At 41.2% G+C, this 15,134-nt stretch overlaps 1 protein-coding gene across 1 annotated transcript; it reads left to right on the forward strand.

The window, feature by feature from the left end:
* The first annotated feature begins 202 nt into the window (after window positions 1–202).
* Window positions 203–12,250, forward strand: LOC148049499 (membrane-spanning 4-domains subfamily A member 15-like). The gene is made up of 6 exons (XM_087714811.1): window positions 203–727; window positions 1,475–1,603; window positions 1,788–1,844; window positions 3,141–3,257; window positions 7,236–7,349; window positions 10,103–12,250. Exons 1-6 carry the CDS (start codon window positions 518–520, stop codon window positions 10,214–10,216), a joined length of 741 nt encoding a protein of 246 aa, XP_087570937.1. The 5' UTR covers window positions 203–517; the 3' UTR covers window positions 10,217–12,250.
* The last annotated feature ends 2,884 nt before the right edge of the window (window positions 12,251–15,134 follow it).

The raw sequence follows: 15,134 nt of genomic DNA on the forward strand, positions 1-15,134 counted from the left end.
TCCATCTTCCAGTAACAGGACAGGAGGGCAGGTACAATAAAACCTTGTCCAAATGGAAATGACGTTTAGCTGGGGGATCTGAGGTGGTGCTAAGATCAGAAAAAGACGTTTTGCATTGAAAAACGTAGTGTTCCTCGTGTTCTGATTAACTTTTCCTCAACTGGTGTCCATGGAGATTCAAAACCAATCAGGACATGGTTGTCCCAAAGATGCTTTTCAAAAGGCAACTGGACTTTCTTGGTTTTTTCTTTGAAAACATTTCACTTCTCAAGCAAGAAGCTTCTTCGGTTCTGGCTGAAAGGTAGCAAAAGGAAGGATTTCTATCCCTGAGAAAGTTGTATTTTTTTACTATCCTGTTCCCTGAAGACTTCTGGAAATCTTCAGTTTTACTGCAAGCAAATATTATCTCATAAAGTGACATTAAGGGCCAGAATTTGCCTTCTTGATGTTAAGACCTTAACTTTTCCTCACTTGTTTGTTTCCAGGTAACTTAGCTGGGCCATCACTTCCAGCAAGAATGGCCAGTGGAACTGCAGTTTTCATCCCCTCTAATGAAGCAAACATAATCCAAATGGCTCCTGGATTGCCCAGTGTTGCTCTTCAGGCATCTGGAGCAACTCCATATCCCCAGTATGGAGCTCAGCAAATTCCCACCAATGCTCCTCAACAAATCCCACAAAATGGTCCTTTGGAGACATTCCTCAAGGCTGAGCCCAAAGTGCTTGGGGTAGGCATGTGTCACTATGTCCCTGTTTGAATCCATTAAGGTTTTAGAGCTATGTAGAGATCTGAGAGCCCCATGTTGATGTTCTGGAACTTGGCTTCGCTGTTGTCTGGTTCTGGAATATACTCCAGAAACCTCTGTTCTTCCTGGTGGTTTAATTTGTGTTTCTGCAAAACATTCTGACTCCAATATGAATTTCTTTTGCTTTGCTCTTTAACTGAGAAAGTGGAGCTCAGCCAGGGTTTTAGCCAGATCTCATTTTCTCCCTTCCCTCTGAGAAGTGCAACTGTTGGGCATTTCTTCATCAGAAACTGGTCATGGATTGGTTGCAGCCCAAGTCGGTTGGAGTCACTTTGTGCTTATGACCATGATCAACTTCCTCCTGCAGAGGAGTCTGTAGTGAGAGGTATCATTTTCTTCTCAAAGGTCCATCTTGATAGTCATAGAGACCTTCTTTCTGGCAAAAGCAGTCCCACTGAGGGTCAAACTCAATCATAATCTGGAGTAAATGTCCGGTACATAGTGACAATGGGTCTCAAACTGTCCCTTCTCCCCATTTGAATTTTTCACCATAGGAAACCAGGTCTTGGGTCAACACCTGCACTGGCAGCTTAGAAGCCCCAACACCTTTGAAGGACCTTTCAAAGATAGATATAAAGAGATGCCTTTCCTGGAGTGCTAACAAATAAGAATGTTTTTTTCTCAGATTCAGCGAAGAAAGTTGTCTTACTCTGTGTTTTCCTTCTGCAGGCTGTCCAAATATTGATTGGGCTGATCCACATCCTCTATGGGGCTGTCTCCCTTTCTTCAATTTCTTCTCCTGACTCCCCCCGCAGCTTGTGTACAGTTGGAGGTTACCCCTTTTGGGGAGGGATATTTGTAAGTATGTACACATTTTTGTTGAGTCATGCTCCATGGCAGTAATGGCTAAGGGTTACCTATAAAAGTCCTGTTTGCATTGAAGCCTATCTGGCTTTTCATGGGTGCCAGATTTTTCTGACAATTTCCCACTTTTATCTGCAATGGACTCGAATCATTTGTTCTTCTTTTTCCTTTTCCATAGTTTATTTCTTCTGGATCACTTTGTGTATCAGCTGCGAACAGTCCAAATCATGTTTTGGTAAGAAAGTTTAGCATTTGAATTTCTTTTATGCTATTTCTTTGTAAGCATTCTGATCCTTTTACTTTTATTGTCTATTGTCTTTAGATACTGCTCAGTTTTAAACCAACATTTAGGAAAGAAAAGCAAACCCCAAAGCCCCCTCCCACTTCCTTCTTTGCCCAACTGTTGATTCCAAGTCTTGCTTCCATCGAAAGTTCTATGTCAACAGTAGATAATTTTCAACCTTCCAGCATTTGAGCCTCTTCTGGTCCCTGTTTTGTTACCCAGATGGTTGGTGGCAATATGGCGACTTTGTAAACCCCTTAGAAAGAACTGTAAAGCACTGTGAAGTGGTATATAAGTCTAAGTGCTATTGCTATTGCTAGTCCTGAGCAGAGGTGTCTTCTCCTCCTCCTCCTCCTCCTCCTCCTCCTCCTCCTCCTCCTCCTCCTCCTCCTCCTCCTCCTCCTCCTCCTCCTCCACAGAGGATCCTGTTCCAGAAGTGTTCCTACCCGAAAGCAACATTAAAAAGAAGCCCTGTGTATTAGGAGTCAAAGTATGGAACTAGAGTGGGAATCACATGGGAATCAAAGGGAAGAGAGAGCTATTGGTAGCCATCCTGCAAAGAGCTTGCATTCTTCTCCCCTGTGACCTCTTTGATTTAAAGACTGTTCATAGCAACATAGACATGTTTTTGTCTGTTAAAGGAAGAAAATATAGATTCAAAAGAAGAAACAGAACCGTCTTGATAGAAAAATACTACATTCCTGAAAAGGGAGAACTGAAAAGAGCCATTTTTAAATTTTCAGTATTCTCACTATTGGTTCCAAGGGTTTCTCCATCCCCATCTCTCTAGTAGCCTCTCTGTAATGTTTTATAGCTAAAAGAGCATTTAACATTAACATTTAATGCTTAGAGTATCTCACGTCTTACAATAAATTGTGTGGGATTTCTTTAAGCAAAGTGTTAAGGGGTGAAAACATTGTACCATGTTTCCTGTCGCCTTTAACCACCTGGTCTTCAATGGAGACTGACATCCAGAAAGAAGGAGGAATTTGAGAGTTTTAGAAAACCCTGCCAATGGACTTGAGGGCTTTGCATTTCCACTGTGGGAAAATGTATTGTTTGTTACTCCTGATCTTAGTGGATGCTGTCCGGTTCCTCCACTGACTGGCTATGTGTCATTAAGCACCCACATAAAATTTCTTTGTCAGTGTTTTTACCATCGTTGGGGTAATTGTTTATATGCTTTGCATTTAATAAGACTCATGCTGACACTGTAATTTCTCTCCTTCTGGTGTATTTCTGTTTCAGGTGAAATCCAGTGCAGGAATGAACATCGCAAGTGCTATAATGTCATTAATTGGTAGCTTCCTGAATCTATCCGAACTGATACTCTACAGTTATGGATGTGATAATAAACCTTCATGCGTAAGTAAACCGATCACTTCTTAAATTTTGGCTTCAAGTACAGAATCCAGATGGAGATTATATATACAGCTGGGATATCCCAGACCCTTTGACTTTTGTTTGAAAACTTTCCTTGAATAAGTCTTGGTTCCAAAGAGTTTTGTATTTGATTCGAATGTCTATATTTATATCTATATTATATCTATATCTCTGCCTGCCTGCCTGCCTGCCTGCCTGCCTGCCTGCCTGCCTGCCTGCCTACCTACCTACCTACCTACCTACCTACCTATCTATCTACCATATTTCTTGGAGTATAAGACGCACCTTTTTTCCTCAAAAAAAGAGGCTGAAAATCTGGGTGTGTTTCATACACTGAATACAGAATTTTTTGCCTCCCGGAGCCCCGCCCCCTTCACCAAAATGGCCATGCATACTCTTATGGAGGCTTTCAAAGAGCTCATGGGAACTGTGGGGGGGGGGGACAGAAATAAGCAAAAAATGGCCTGTTTTTTGCCCCCCCCCAGCCCCCAGCAGCACTCTATAAGCCTCCATAAGGCTATGCATGCAATTCTGAGAAGGAAGGGAGGGAGCGTATCGGGAGAGAGGAGTGGTAGAGGGGGAGGGGAAGTAGTGTAGAGGGGAATGATGGAGGGAAGATGGAAAGTTGGAGGGGGGCGAAAGAAAGGGTGTATGGAGGGTCGAAGAGGTACATTGGGTTTCTATTTTTGGGGGTATTATTGACAAGAGGAATGGCTGTGTTTATTGTTTAATGTTATATGGCCCCGGTTCTGCACAGTATATATGTGACTGTACGAAAATGAAAATGGAAAATAAAAAACACATTTACAAAAAAAAAAGGCTATGCATGCAATTCTTTTGACAAAAAACAGGCCAGTTTTCACAAAAAACGGGCCATTTTTTGCTAGTTTTGCCCGCTCACCCCCCCAGGACCACTCTGCAAGCCCCCCCCCCAAGGCTATTCATGCCTTTTTTGGAAAACAAACGGGGCTGTTTTCGTGAATAAGGGCCGTTTTTGGGAGGTTTGCAGAGTACAAAAAAAGTTTTTTTTTCCTTTTGGAAAACACTTTAACTGATTGATGAGAATTACATTGATCAAGTGCTGTGCCAGCAGAAACACCTACCTATCTACTGTATTTCTCTCTCTCTCTCTCTTTCTCTCTCTCTATCCCTCTACCTACCTACCTACCTACACACACACACTCTCTCTCTCTCCCTACTTACCTATTGTATTTCTCTATCTCTCTCTAGTTCTCTCTCTCTCTCTCCCTTTATCTACCTTCCTACATAACTACTCTCTCTCTCTCCCTACCTATCCACTCTATTTCTCTCTCTCCCTCTCTTTCTATTTCTCTCTCTATCCCTCTATCTACCTACCTACATTCTCTTTCTCTGTCTCTCTGTCTCTCTGTCTCTCTGTCTCTCTCTCCCCTTATCTACCTAACTATATAATTACTCTCTCTCCCTACGTACCTACTATATATATATCTCTTTTTCTCCCTCTCTATCCCTCTATCTACCTACCTACCTACTTTTTTTAAAATTTGCATCTTCAAAACTTTGGTGCATCTTATACTCCGAAAAATATGGTATCTATCTATCTATCTATCTATCTATCTATCTATCTATCTATCTATCTATCTATCTATCTATCTATCTATCTATCATCATCTATCTATCATTATTATTTTTATTATTATTATTAATTAGACTTCTATACCGCTTAATAGGGCTTTCAGCCCTCTCTAAGCGGTTTACAAATTTTTTAGCAAATTGAGTCAGCAACTTGCCCCCACAGTCCGGGTCCTCATTTCACCCACCTTGGAAGGATGGAAGGCTGAGTCAACCTTGAGCCGGTGAGATTTGAATCACTGAACTGCAGATCACAGTCAGCTGAAGTGGCCTGCAGTACTGCACCCTAACCACTGCGCCACCTCGGCTCGGTCTATCATCTATCTATCTATCTATCTATCTATCTATCTATCTATCTATCTATCTATCTATCTATCTATCCATCCATCCATCCATCCATCCATCCATCCATCCATCCATCCATCCATCCATCCATCCATCCACACACCATAGATAGTGTCAGCCTCTGCTTGCTGCTGGTTCGGCTGCCATTGAAATGGGAGGGGGGGCATGGTATTTGGGAGGGGAATCATGATGTGCTGGAGGAAGATTCTAGATGCTGTTTGACCATCTTACTTCGCATGTGGAAGAAGGGAGTTTCCCGCCAAGGTTAACTGTCCAGCATTCCATCTTGGTGATGCCTTTTGAAGTTATCTCCCACCTGACAGTTGGGTGCATTATAATTGGACTATGGACTGGGGTGCCAAGGGGAGAGGATTGAGTTATACATGATGTTATTCGCTTTCGCGCCTAATTAACCAGATTCAGCTTAGCTTTGCAACTGTTCATTTATAATTAGTAAAAGTACACTTGATTTCAATTCAAATGGAGTTGAGTGGTTTCTTTCCTGATTACTAAATGAAGTTGACGCTGACAGATAGACAGTTTTAGAAAACAGAAATTTAGGTAAATTCTGAAACGTGGACAGATTAGAACCACAGCAATAACTGGGATCAATGCCTTGAATTTTTAGTATTTTGTAAAGTCCTTTGTTTTCTTTTGAGTATTAAATCATAGTAGTATCACATCCATGGCACAGAGAGGATGGTGTCAAGCTATTTTCCAAAGCACCTGAAGGCCAGGCAAGGAATAATGGATGGAAACTGACCAAGGAGAGATTCAACCTAGAAATCAGAAAGAACTTTCTGATAGTGAGAACAATCAACCAATGGAACAATTTACCTTTGAGGGTATCAGGAAGAGATTGGACTGCCTTTTGTCAGAAATGGCATAGGGTCTCCTACTTGAGTGGGAATGGGTTGGAGTAGATGACCTATAAGGTCCCTTCCAACTCTGTTAATCTGTTTAATCTGTTAAAGGGCTTTCCCCCTTTCCAGCCTGAGAGATGATTGGAAAGAAGTTGGGTAAAGAAAATAGATCTAGCTGCATCCTTATTGAGGAGGAGAAACAATATACTTAGACTGGCTGACTCTAAATCACATTGCTGCCCATAATTATACTTCATCCATTATCTTGGAGAAAAAGTCAGGTGGCCAAGAGTGGATTTGTTAGGACAGTGGGAAGTCCTGTCGCTTTTCCTCTTTGGATTAGCCAGCCTCTGTCTTAACCATTTCTCTTTTTCCTTCTCCCTTCAGCACTTTGTTTCTTCAGGTCTCCTATCCATCCGCTCTCTCCTCCATCATCCCAAAGGTGCTTATTCAGGTGGCAATTGGACTTTCTTGTTTTCCCATGGAGACATTTCGTTTCTCATCCAAGAAGCTTCTTCAGCTCTGACTAGACTCAGCAACTCAGCAAAACATAAGAGATGCTAACAATGTTCCCTGATGCAGTTTCCCCATCTCACATAGGCTGTACAGGCAGTCTTTAACTGAGTGAACAATTATTCATTTAGTGACCATTCAAAGTTTCAGTGGCACCCAAAGATATGACCACTCCTCGTGTGCACAGCCACTGCAGCGTCCCACAGTCACATGATCAAAATTAGGGGCTTGGCTACTAGCAATTTATTTAGGACAGTTGCAGCATCTCCTTTACAACTTTCCCAGCCAGCTTCTGATCAAGAAAGACAGTTGGGGTGGGGAAGATTCACTTAACAACCGTATGGTTCTCTTAACTGCAGCGATTTGCTTAACAACAGTGGCAGAAAAGGTAACAACTCACTTAACAATCGCTTTGTTTAGCAGTGGAAATTCTGATCCCAATTGTGGTTTAAATCGAGAGTTACCTGTACAGTGTCTCTGTTTTTCCCAATGCAATTGTTCCTCCCAGTGTTTCCGAAGGGAGCAGCTGGGAATCCCTTTTAATGGTGTAGCACATACAATAAAATAAAATACATACCATTACATTAATTTCTCAGTAAATCTTTTCACATGTCTTCCTACTCCACAGAATGTCGCTTCTGGCCTCTCCAGTGTGCTGCTCTTATTCAGCCTGCTGGAATTTTGCATCGCTGTTTCCCTGGCTCACTTCGGGTGCCAGGCAGCTTGCTTAAGTGATGACCAGGTAAATATTTAATACTCCAATAATAGCTTTAGCTGTTGTTATTGTTAAAGAATGTAAAGAAGATTGTTAATTTTTCTTCTTTATATCTGCACTCTAGTTAACCTGACCATTTGCTGTTTTTTTTGCTATTACCGTGAACTGTTAATCTTAGAGTAACAGTCTGATATATTTTTACTTATAACTGTATGAAAAAAAGTTGGATGCAATTATTTTTCAGTTTTCTTTCTTTCCTTTTTCTTACATACACTTTAACTCTTTTTCTTTCCTGGGCTTCCCCCCCCCCCCAAAAAAATTGCTTTTTATTTGTTTATCCCTCAGTTTGTTTTTTTTTTTCAATGTATGAAGGATCAAATTCTCAGCCATTATAATTCTACATTCCTTGAAATCGACTGGGAGCCATCTCATATAAGGCAGGCTCTGAGTCCCTCTAACCAAAAAGTGTTTATTGATAGAGGAGTTTATTTGCAGCTCAGGGTTGAACTGTGGGTTCCTTAGTGCTCCCTGAGCTTGATGGGTTTTTTTTGCAGATGTTTCATTACCAAACTGGGTAACATCATTAGTACTAAAAGGGAGTGGAGTTTGCTCTTATTTTCATATACTATTGCAGTGATGGCGAACCTATGGCACGCATGCCACAGGTGGCACACGGAGCCATTTGTCAGGGCACGTGAGGTGCTGCGTTCACCCTTTTTAAAACCCATTTTTGCCCTCCCCAGGCTCTAGAGGCTGGGAGGGTGAAAAGAGCCTCCCCCGCCCCCCAGAGGCCCTCCGGAGGCTTCATGAGCTTCCCTGAAACCTCGGGAACAGCCTTCTGGGCAAACCTGAAGTTCAGGAACAGACTTCCTGTTTGCTCAGAAGGTTGTTTTGATTGCTCCAGAGGCTTCAGGGAAACCTCCTGAAGGTCCATGAAGCCTCCAGAGGGCTTCCAGGGGGGCAGAGGAGGCTGTTTTCGCCCTCCCCAGGCTCCTATATAGCCTCCGGAGCCTGGGGAGGGTGAAAAAAGCATGCAAAAATGAGGGAGGTCGCTCCTGTACTGCGGGCATGTGCACTGGTAGGGGTCACGCATTGCATTATGGGTGTGGCACGCCCGCACACGACCCCCAACCCCCGAGCTCCCCCACTTATGGCATGTGAGCCAAAAAAGATTCGCCATCGCTGTACTAGTGGCTTATCCTGTCAGTGTTGATCAGTTGCTTCAAAAAAAGTGTTTTGATTGGTGCCAGGTCTCTACAGCCTAAGGCAGAGAAGGGCTATTCTGCATCCCTCCCTGAAATGTTCTTTGAAGTACAGAGTTTCCCAGCATTCCTTTAGGAATCTCCAACATGCAAAAAGTGGTTACTCCTCCTAAAATGAATCCTCTTTACCTGGAGCTTCAAAATTTGCTGTTTGCTGGGAAGGGGTGTAGCTAAAAGTCAGTCTACATTTAGTCTACATCTGACTTTGGGGATGTTTCTTCATAAGGAAACAAAAGTATATTTTCTGTGCAGTTCACACCCCTTGCTTATTGGATCTGGATGTCAGAAAGCAAAGCCCACATTTTGTAATTAACCTCCATGCCCCGTTTTGGCTGGCAGAGTGCGGCAGGAAGCCGATGGCTGTCATGGACCCCGGCCACGCTCACCTTGGCCACACCATATCCCCGGCCAGCCCTTGGATCTCTGAGGTCAAACACAACCCTGATGCGGCCCTCAATGAAATTGAATTTGACACCACTGTTCCACAGTAACCACAATTGGCTTCTTTTTGTACCAATAACAAAGCTACTCTCAACCTTTTAGAAATGCTTTAGATTAATTGGAGAGGCTGAAAATGGGACCGAAGAAGGACTGAAAGGGGTGATATGATTGGACCTTATAAAACAGAAGAACTCTAAAAATATTGCAAGCAGCTAAATCAGCATACAGAGATACCTGTCTTGGGGTCCTTGGTGGTCTCCAGCTTGGTTGTTTTCATGCTGATGTTTCATTACACAAACTAAGTAACATCATAAGTGCTGGTTTATTATTTGTGTAGTGAAACATTTGCAAACAACAAGCAAGCTCAGAGACCATCATTTCAACCCTGAGCTCCAAATATTGTCCTTTATCGGTTCCTGTATCAGTTCACAGCACTATCAGTTGGAGCCATTTCAGAAATCAAAAAATAACCTCCCCTGGAGGGAAATCCATCTTCTTCAGTTAATAATCTGGTAGTTTTTGTGAATAAATCACAGGAATATTATTTGTTTATTTGCTCCTCAATTAAGCTGGATCTTAGGAGTAACCAATACAAAAACATAAAATACAAGCAATGTAAAACTCCAATAAAAACTAAAGCAAAAAATAATATCACTCCCCAAAAGTGCTCAGGAGAAGCCAGTTCACTTCTCTTATCATTTCCCAGAGGACCATCCCAATTGGTACCATCTTTATTTCAGAAGATCATCTATTCCACACAGAGAACACTCACTGGGGATGGGGTAGAGGGGGTTTGTTGGGAGGTCCTGAGCAGACATTCTCTGAATATGTGGATAAAGGCTGGCAGATTTGATCAATAAAAGTCACTTAAATGCTCAGGCACTAAATCATTTGCCTGTTAATTTATAGTTTTAAAGAATTCTCTATCAGGAATTTGAACTATCAAGGGTTTCAGCCTCTTGGTGAGACTGGTAGCATCACAGTTAAAAACAAACAACTGGAGAATCTATTCCTCCTACTAGAGGAACAGATGTGTCCCTGAGTACTTATTGTGTTGATTGTTCTTTTCTGTTACAGCGCACAGTGCTGTTTATGCCTTTCCAACTCATCAGAGGTGGAGCAGTCGCAGCTGAACGAAATCCTCCTCCTGCTCCACCAACTTTCGATAATATGGTTACCGAATCTCAGTAAAAGAAGAAGGAAAAATGAGAATTGTTGGCAAATGAGGTTTCAGGAGATGAATTCCATATTACTTTATTTTGTCCAGCTTGCTTGTTTATTTTTCAATTGTAGCCTTTAAACACCAAATTAAATGGTGAAAAGTTTTGAAAGTTCTTCTATTTTACTTGATACCTAGTTATAATGCTTCCCAAGAAGCAAGAACTTGTGTTGGAAATCATCAGTGTACTTATGAGGAAGTTCTCTCTCTACAGTGGATGACGGAGGCTTTTTATTATCCTTTTGTTTATACTCTGGATGACGGGTTTTCTTTGTGACAAATATGGAACTAAGGAGATGTGATGCAGATAAAAAACAGCTACTTAAATTAAAACACAAATTATTAATAAAACATGTCATTGATACAATACAGGTAGTTCTTGATTTATGACGGCAATTTGGACCAGAACGTGCATTGCTAAGTGAGTCAGTGTAAGTGAATTGTGCCTGATTTGTGACCTTTTTTTTGCCACTGTTGTTAAGTGAATTATTCTGGTTGTTAAGTTAATCTGTTTTCCCACACTGACTTTTTAAAATCCAGCTGGGAAGGTCACAAATAGCAATCACTGACTCTGGCATGCCAGAAATGTCATACATACATGCTGGTTGCCAAGCATCTTGAATTCTGATCACATGACCATGGGGATGCTGCTATGCGTGAGGACTGGTCATGAGTCTCTTTTTTTCAAGTCTGTTATAACTTTGAATGGTCACAAAATGATCAGTTGTAAGTTGAGAACTCTGTAATAGTGGTGGCTAATCACTATGATCCCAAAACAGATTACAAGAAGTTTGCATATAACAAAAATATTCCATATTGTTAGCTGATCAAAAACACAGATACAATGCATGCAAATTGCCATTCTTTGATTTTTTGACTCTCTCTCCAACAGGGGAAGCTGTTCATTAGCTGCATCCTTGAAGAGTTTACAGTTGTGCAAATATACAATTCCAAAATCAAAGCCATTCATATTTTCAGAGAAGGTGTGTGTGTGTGTGTGTGTGTATCTGTGCGTGTGTGAACTTGAACTCTCAAAATGTATAGAAGATTAGTTGCTTGCTTATCAATAATTACGGTGAAAAATTTGACCCCTGCAATGACTTTTACAGGGGTTCAAAATGTACATTTCCAGAGTTTTTGAAGTTTAAGTTGATAGGCAACATCATGAATGCAATCTAGCCACAGTTGCAATGAGGTTACTCTTACTTTCTTCTGAGTTTGTGGTGAGATTCACTGGGTGCAGCTGAGAAGTAACACCTTGAAAACTGTGGTGTAAGTATTAGGAATGGAATCCAATAAATTGAAGGAATGGGGTTTCATTTGAAATGTGTGAATGTGCTTCAGAAAATGAGCAAAAGATACCCCTTTCATTGCTAACTTAAGTCATGTAAATCCTTTTCCTTGAGAAACCAGCTATTGGAATGATCTTAGCTTTCTCATACAGCTCAGTTCCTCCCTACCTTAAATTAGGAACTTTAGACAGATTGCATCAATTAGTGGCTGACCTGGGACCAAAAAGAGACCAGCAACAGAAACATTTGAGGAGCCCAACTGATACACATTATTGAATTAATAAATACATAGGAATAGATTAGGTTCACTTACATGGAGTAATTTATAAAGCCACAAAGAGCTTGATTTTTCTTCCACCTGACATTTCCTAGAAGATTCTGAAAGATTCTATACTAGCATGGTGAAACGTTTGATGATTGCAATGAGTTTTGCAGGTGTGCAAAAGGCATGTTTGCAGTTTCTGAGGCTTGGGTTGATGGGCCTCTCCGAACATTTTATAGAATATAGTATTAAAATATATTATTAAAACATTTATGCTTTTATTAAGCTTCTGAATTTTTAAGATTTTGTTGGCCTCCTTGCTCTCCACTGTTCTCAGGCCTTGAAAGACCAGGGAAGTGAGATAAGGTGTACATTCCAGGGATAGCTTCTCTTTAGCTAAATATATTTTCAGAAAAGTAATAAGCTGAAGGAAAGGAGGGAGGGAGGGAGGGAGGGAGGGAGGGAGGATGCTGAGATGGGTAGCAGATGGTATTCTATAAGAAGGGCTGATTATAATATATGTATAACCATGTTGGATGGGGGGGGGAGGGCTTTACAACTGCCTAGCTAACAACTGCCTATCTTGCTGTAGTTGCTCTTGGGTGAAAAATAAAGAACTTAATTCATGCAACTGCTTGTTTTCATTTTAATTGCAGCTCACAAATGAACTTAGTCAGGAAAACAAATTCAACATGTTACATCCTGAATCTAGCCACAGCTGAATTGATGTCACCCTATTTCCTTTCTTATGCTTTGTTTTGTGGGTAGATTCAGTCGGTGCAGCTTAGAAGAAATGTGTAGAGAAGTATTCTTATAGATGTATAGGAGTCAAATGAATGGAAGGAACAGGGTTTCGTTTGATCCAGGGTTCCACTCTGTAACTTCTGCAAGATTAATAGGGTGCTTCTGAATATGATATCCCTTTCATTGTTAACTAAGCCATACAAAGATCAATAGATGCCTAATCCAGCTGGAGTTGCCACCCACCCACCTCCTTTGGGCAAATCAACCCCTGGAGACAGACTTATTATCATTCTCTTTGAGCAAAGTGTTTCTAGATTTAAATTAAGGCAGATGGATTCAAGACCACTTCTCAGATGTGCTTATTTGTCTAAAAGATCCTCTGTAGGTAACTATTTCTTTATGATTTATGTTGATTCCTCATTCTGCTTGAACAGAGATAGAAGTTTCCGGTGGGCGGCGCCTGACAGGGAGTTGTTATTTTTAACAGCTCTCGAATCTTGCCGTCGTTAAACTGTTTAAACAGCAATCCATCAAACTGTTTAGCAGTTTGTTTACCTCCCCTTCGGGCTCAGAAGGGGGAGGCGAGAAGCTATGCTTTGGAAGCCCTCTAACTAAACCTCTCAGCCTAAAATCTGGGAGAAAGGGGGAGGGCACCGGCAGCATAGCAGCTCGCTACAGGATTCATTCTGCCTTTTGCTGCAGAACGAAAGTCTTCGCTCATCCTCAGCACAATGAATGATTTACTGCAGATTTCAAGCCGAGCTGAACCAATACCTGTGAACTTTTAATTCTATGTATAATCCTTAGCTCCATTTGTAAAGAATTCCCTCTGATAATTACTTGCTGAAAGATCTACAAAATGGCACCGAGCTGTGTATGAGCTGTGTAGGAGGGGCGAGACTCTGATAGCATTTTTGCGAAGCCTAGAAGAGATTTGTTATCAAACTAAATAGCAACTGCTGTATAATTGGACTGCCTGGACTTTTTAATTGACCAAAGAAGATTAAACCTGAGATTGCTTCTAAGCAAAATTTTCCCCCTCCTCCCCCCATGTCGAAAAGTGCCGGGAGCTCACCAGCGCCTTCTACTAAATTACAGTCATTACTTCCTCCTACTTCTGCAGGGGAGCCCTTGACAAAAGAAATCTTGCAGAAAGAATTAATCAATGCATTAAAAAACCATGCTGATACGATGGAAGTAAAAATCAAGGAAGAGATATCTGCTGCTAACAAACAGATGTTGGAAGAGCTTATGACATGTAATCAAGTGATTAGAGGGGACTTCCTGATGGCTTTGAACTCCCTATCAGGCTACACACTCGGACTTGAAGAAAAGCTAGAAGATCTTAGTGACTCTAATATGAACTTGGTAATGAAGATGGATGTGATCCAGCAAAAGGTCAGCGATGCAGAAAATGAAATCCTAATGTTACAGTATAGACAAATGGAATTTGCCTTAAGGATAAGGGGCCACCTGGAGAAAACGCAAGAGAACCTGAAACAGATTCTCTCTGAAGCCTTTGACCTGATGATGGGAAGGTCAGGAGGGAATTTTGACTGGCAAATCGAAAAGGTTTATCGCATTAACTCCTGGCTTGCAAGACAAAAGCAACTACCAAGAGATATAGTGGTGTATTTTGCTACTAGAGATATGAGGAATACGATATTACAGGAGGCCTACAAAACTAAGCTTCAAATTGGGGGTCAGGAGGTGACTGTATTGCAGGAGATACCACCTAAAATGTTGAGATCCAGGAAAGACTATGGCTTTTTAGTCGAAGAGCTTAAAAATCGCCAGATACAGTTTAGATGGGATGCGCCAGCCGGCATTGCATTCAGCTATCGTGGACAAAGATATCGCCTCAATTCAGTATGGAAGGCCCAAGATTTCTACAGCAACATACTGAAGGCTGGACACCCTCCCCCCCCCCGCTAGATCCAGAAGAGGAGAGCAAGAAGGACATGATAGACAGCAAACCACTCAAGCATTAACAAGGGCGGACAAACTTGTTCTTTCAGAGGTACAAGAAGTTAAGGAACAAAGACAAACCCGTATGGTTACTAGGCGAATGGAACAGGAATTAAAAAAGCAACAAGCACAAGCCACCGTTCAAGAGCCTACAGGTGTTACTTCAGAAGCAATGGGAGGAGCCAGGCCAAATTCCAAGATGTTCAGATGGCTCTTAAAAAGCTTCAGGGAGCTAAAGATGGCAACTAAGTTTCTAACTTGGAACGTCAATGGCTTAAATTCCCCACAGAAAAGGAAGAAAATAAACCACTATCTTAAACAATTCAAGAATGATATAATCTGCCTGCAGAAACTCATATTAGATTAACTGATCTAACTCATATTAGATTAACTGATCAAAAATACTTGATCAATACAAGACTTGGACAACATTTTATAGCTTCTGCCACAGAGAAGAAAAATGGTATAGTCATTTATTTAAGGAAGGATTTGAAAGCTGAATTAATTGAATATTAATGAATGTAAAAAGTTGTTAAAAGAATATTTTGTTTTGAACATGAATAAGGATACATTTATGGAAATGGTATGGGATGCAAGTAAAGCATATATGAGAGGGGTTCTGAT

The sequence above is a fragment of the Thamnophis sirtalis genome, unplaced genomic scaffold (genome assembly GCF_051295495.1).
Source record: "Thamnophis sirtalis isolate CommonGarterSnake01/CBP01778 unplaced genomic scaffold, rThaSir2_p1.2 scaffold_1, whole genome shotgun sequence".
NCBI lineage: Eukaryota > Metazoa > Chordata > Lepidosauria > Squamata > Natricidae > Thamnophis > Thamnophis sirtalis.

Excerpts from the sequence above, each read along its gene's own strand:
- LOC148049499 (XM_087714811.1), top strand. The coding sequence starts at position 518 with ATGGCCAGTGGAACTGCAGTTTTCATCCCCTCTAATGAAGCAAACATA. Across the intron at positions 1,845-3,140 it reads ACAGTCCAAATCATGTTTTG|GTGAAATCCAGTGCAGGAAT; the intron begins GTAAGAAAGTTT and ends TTTCTGTTTCAG. Across the intron at positions 7,350-10,102 it reads CTTGCTTAAGTGATGACCAG|CGCACAGTGCTGTTTATGCC; the intron begins GTAAATATTTAA and ends TTTCTGTTACAG.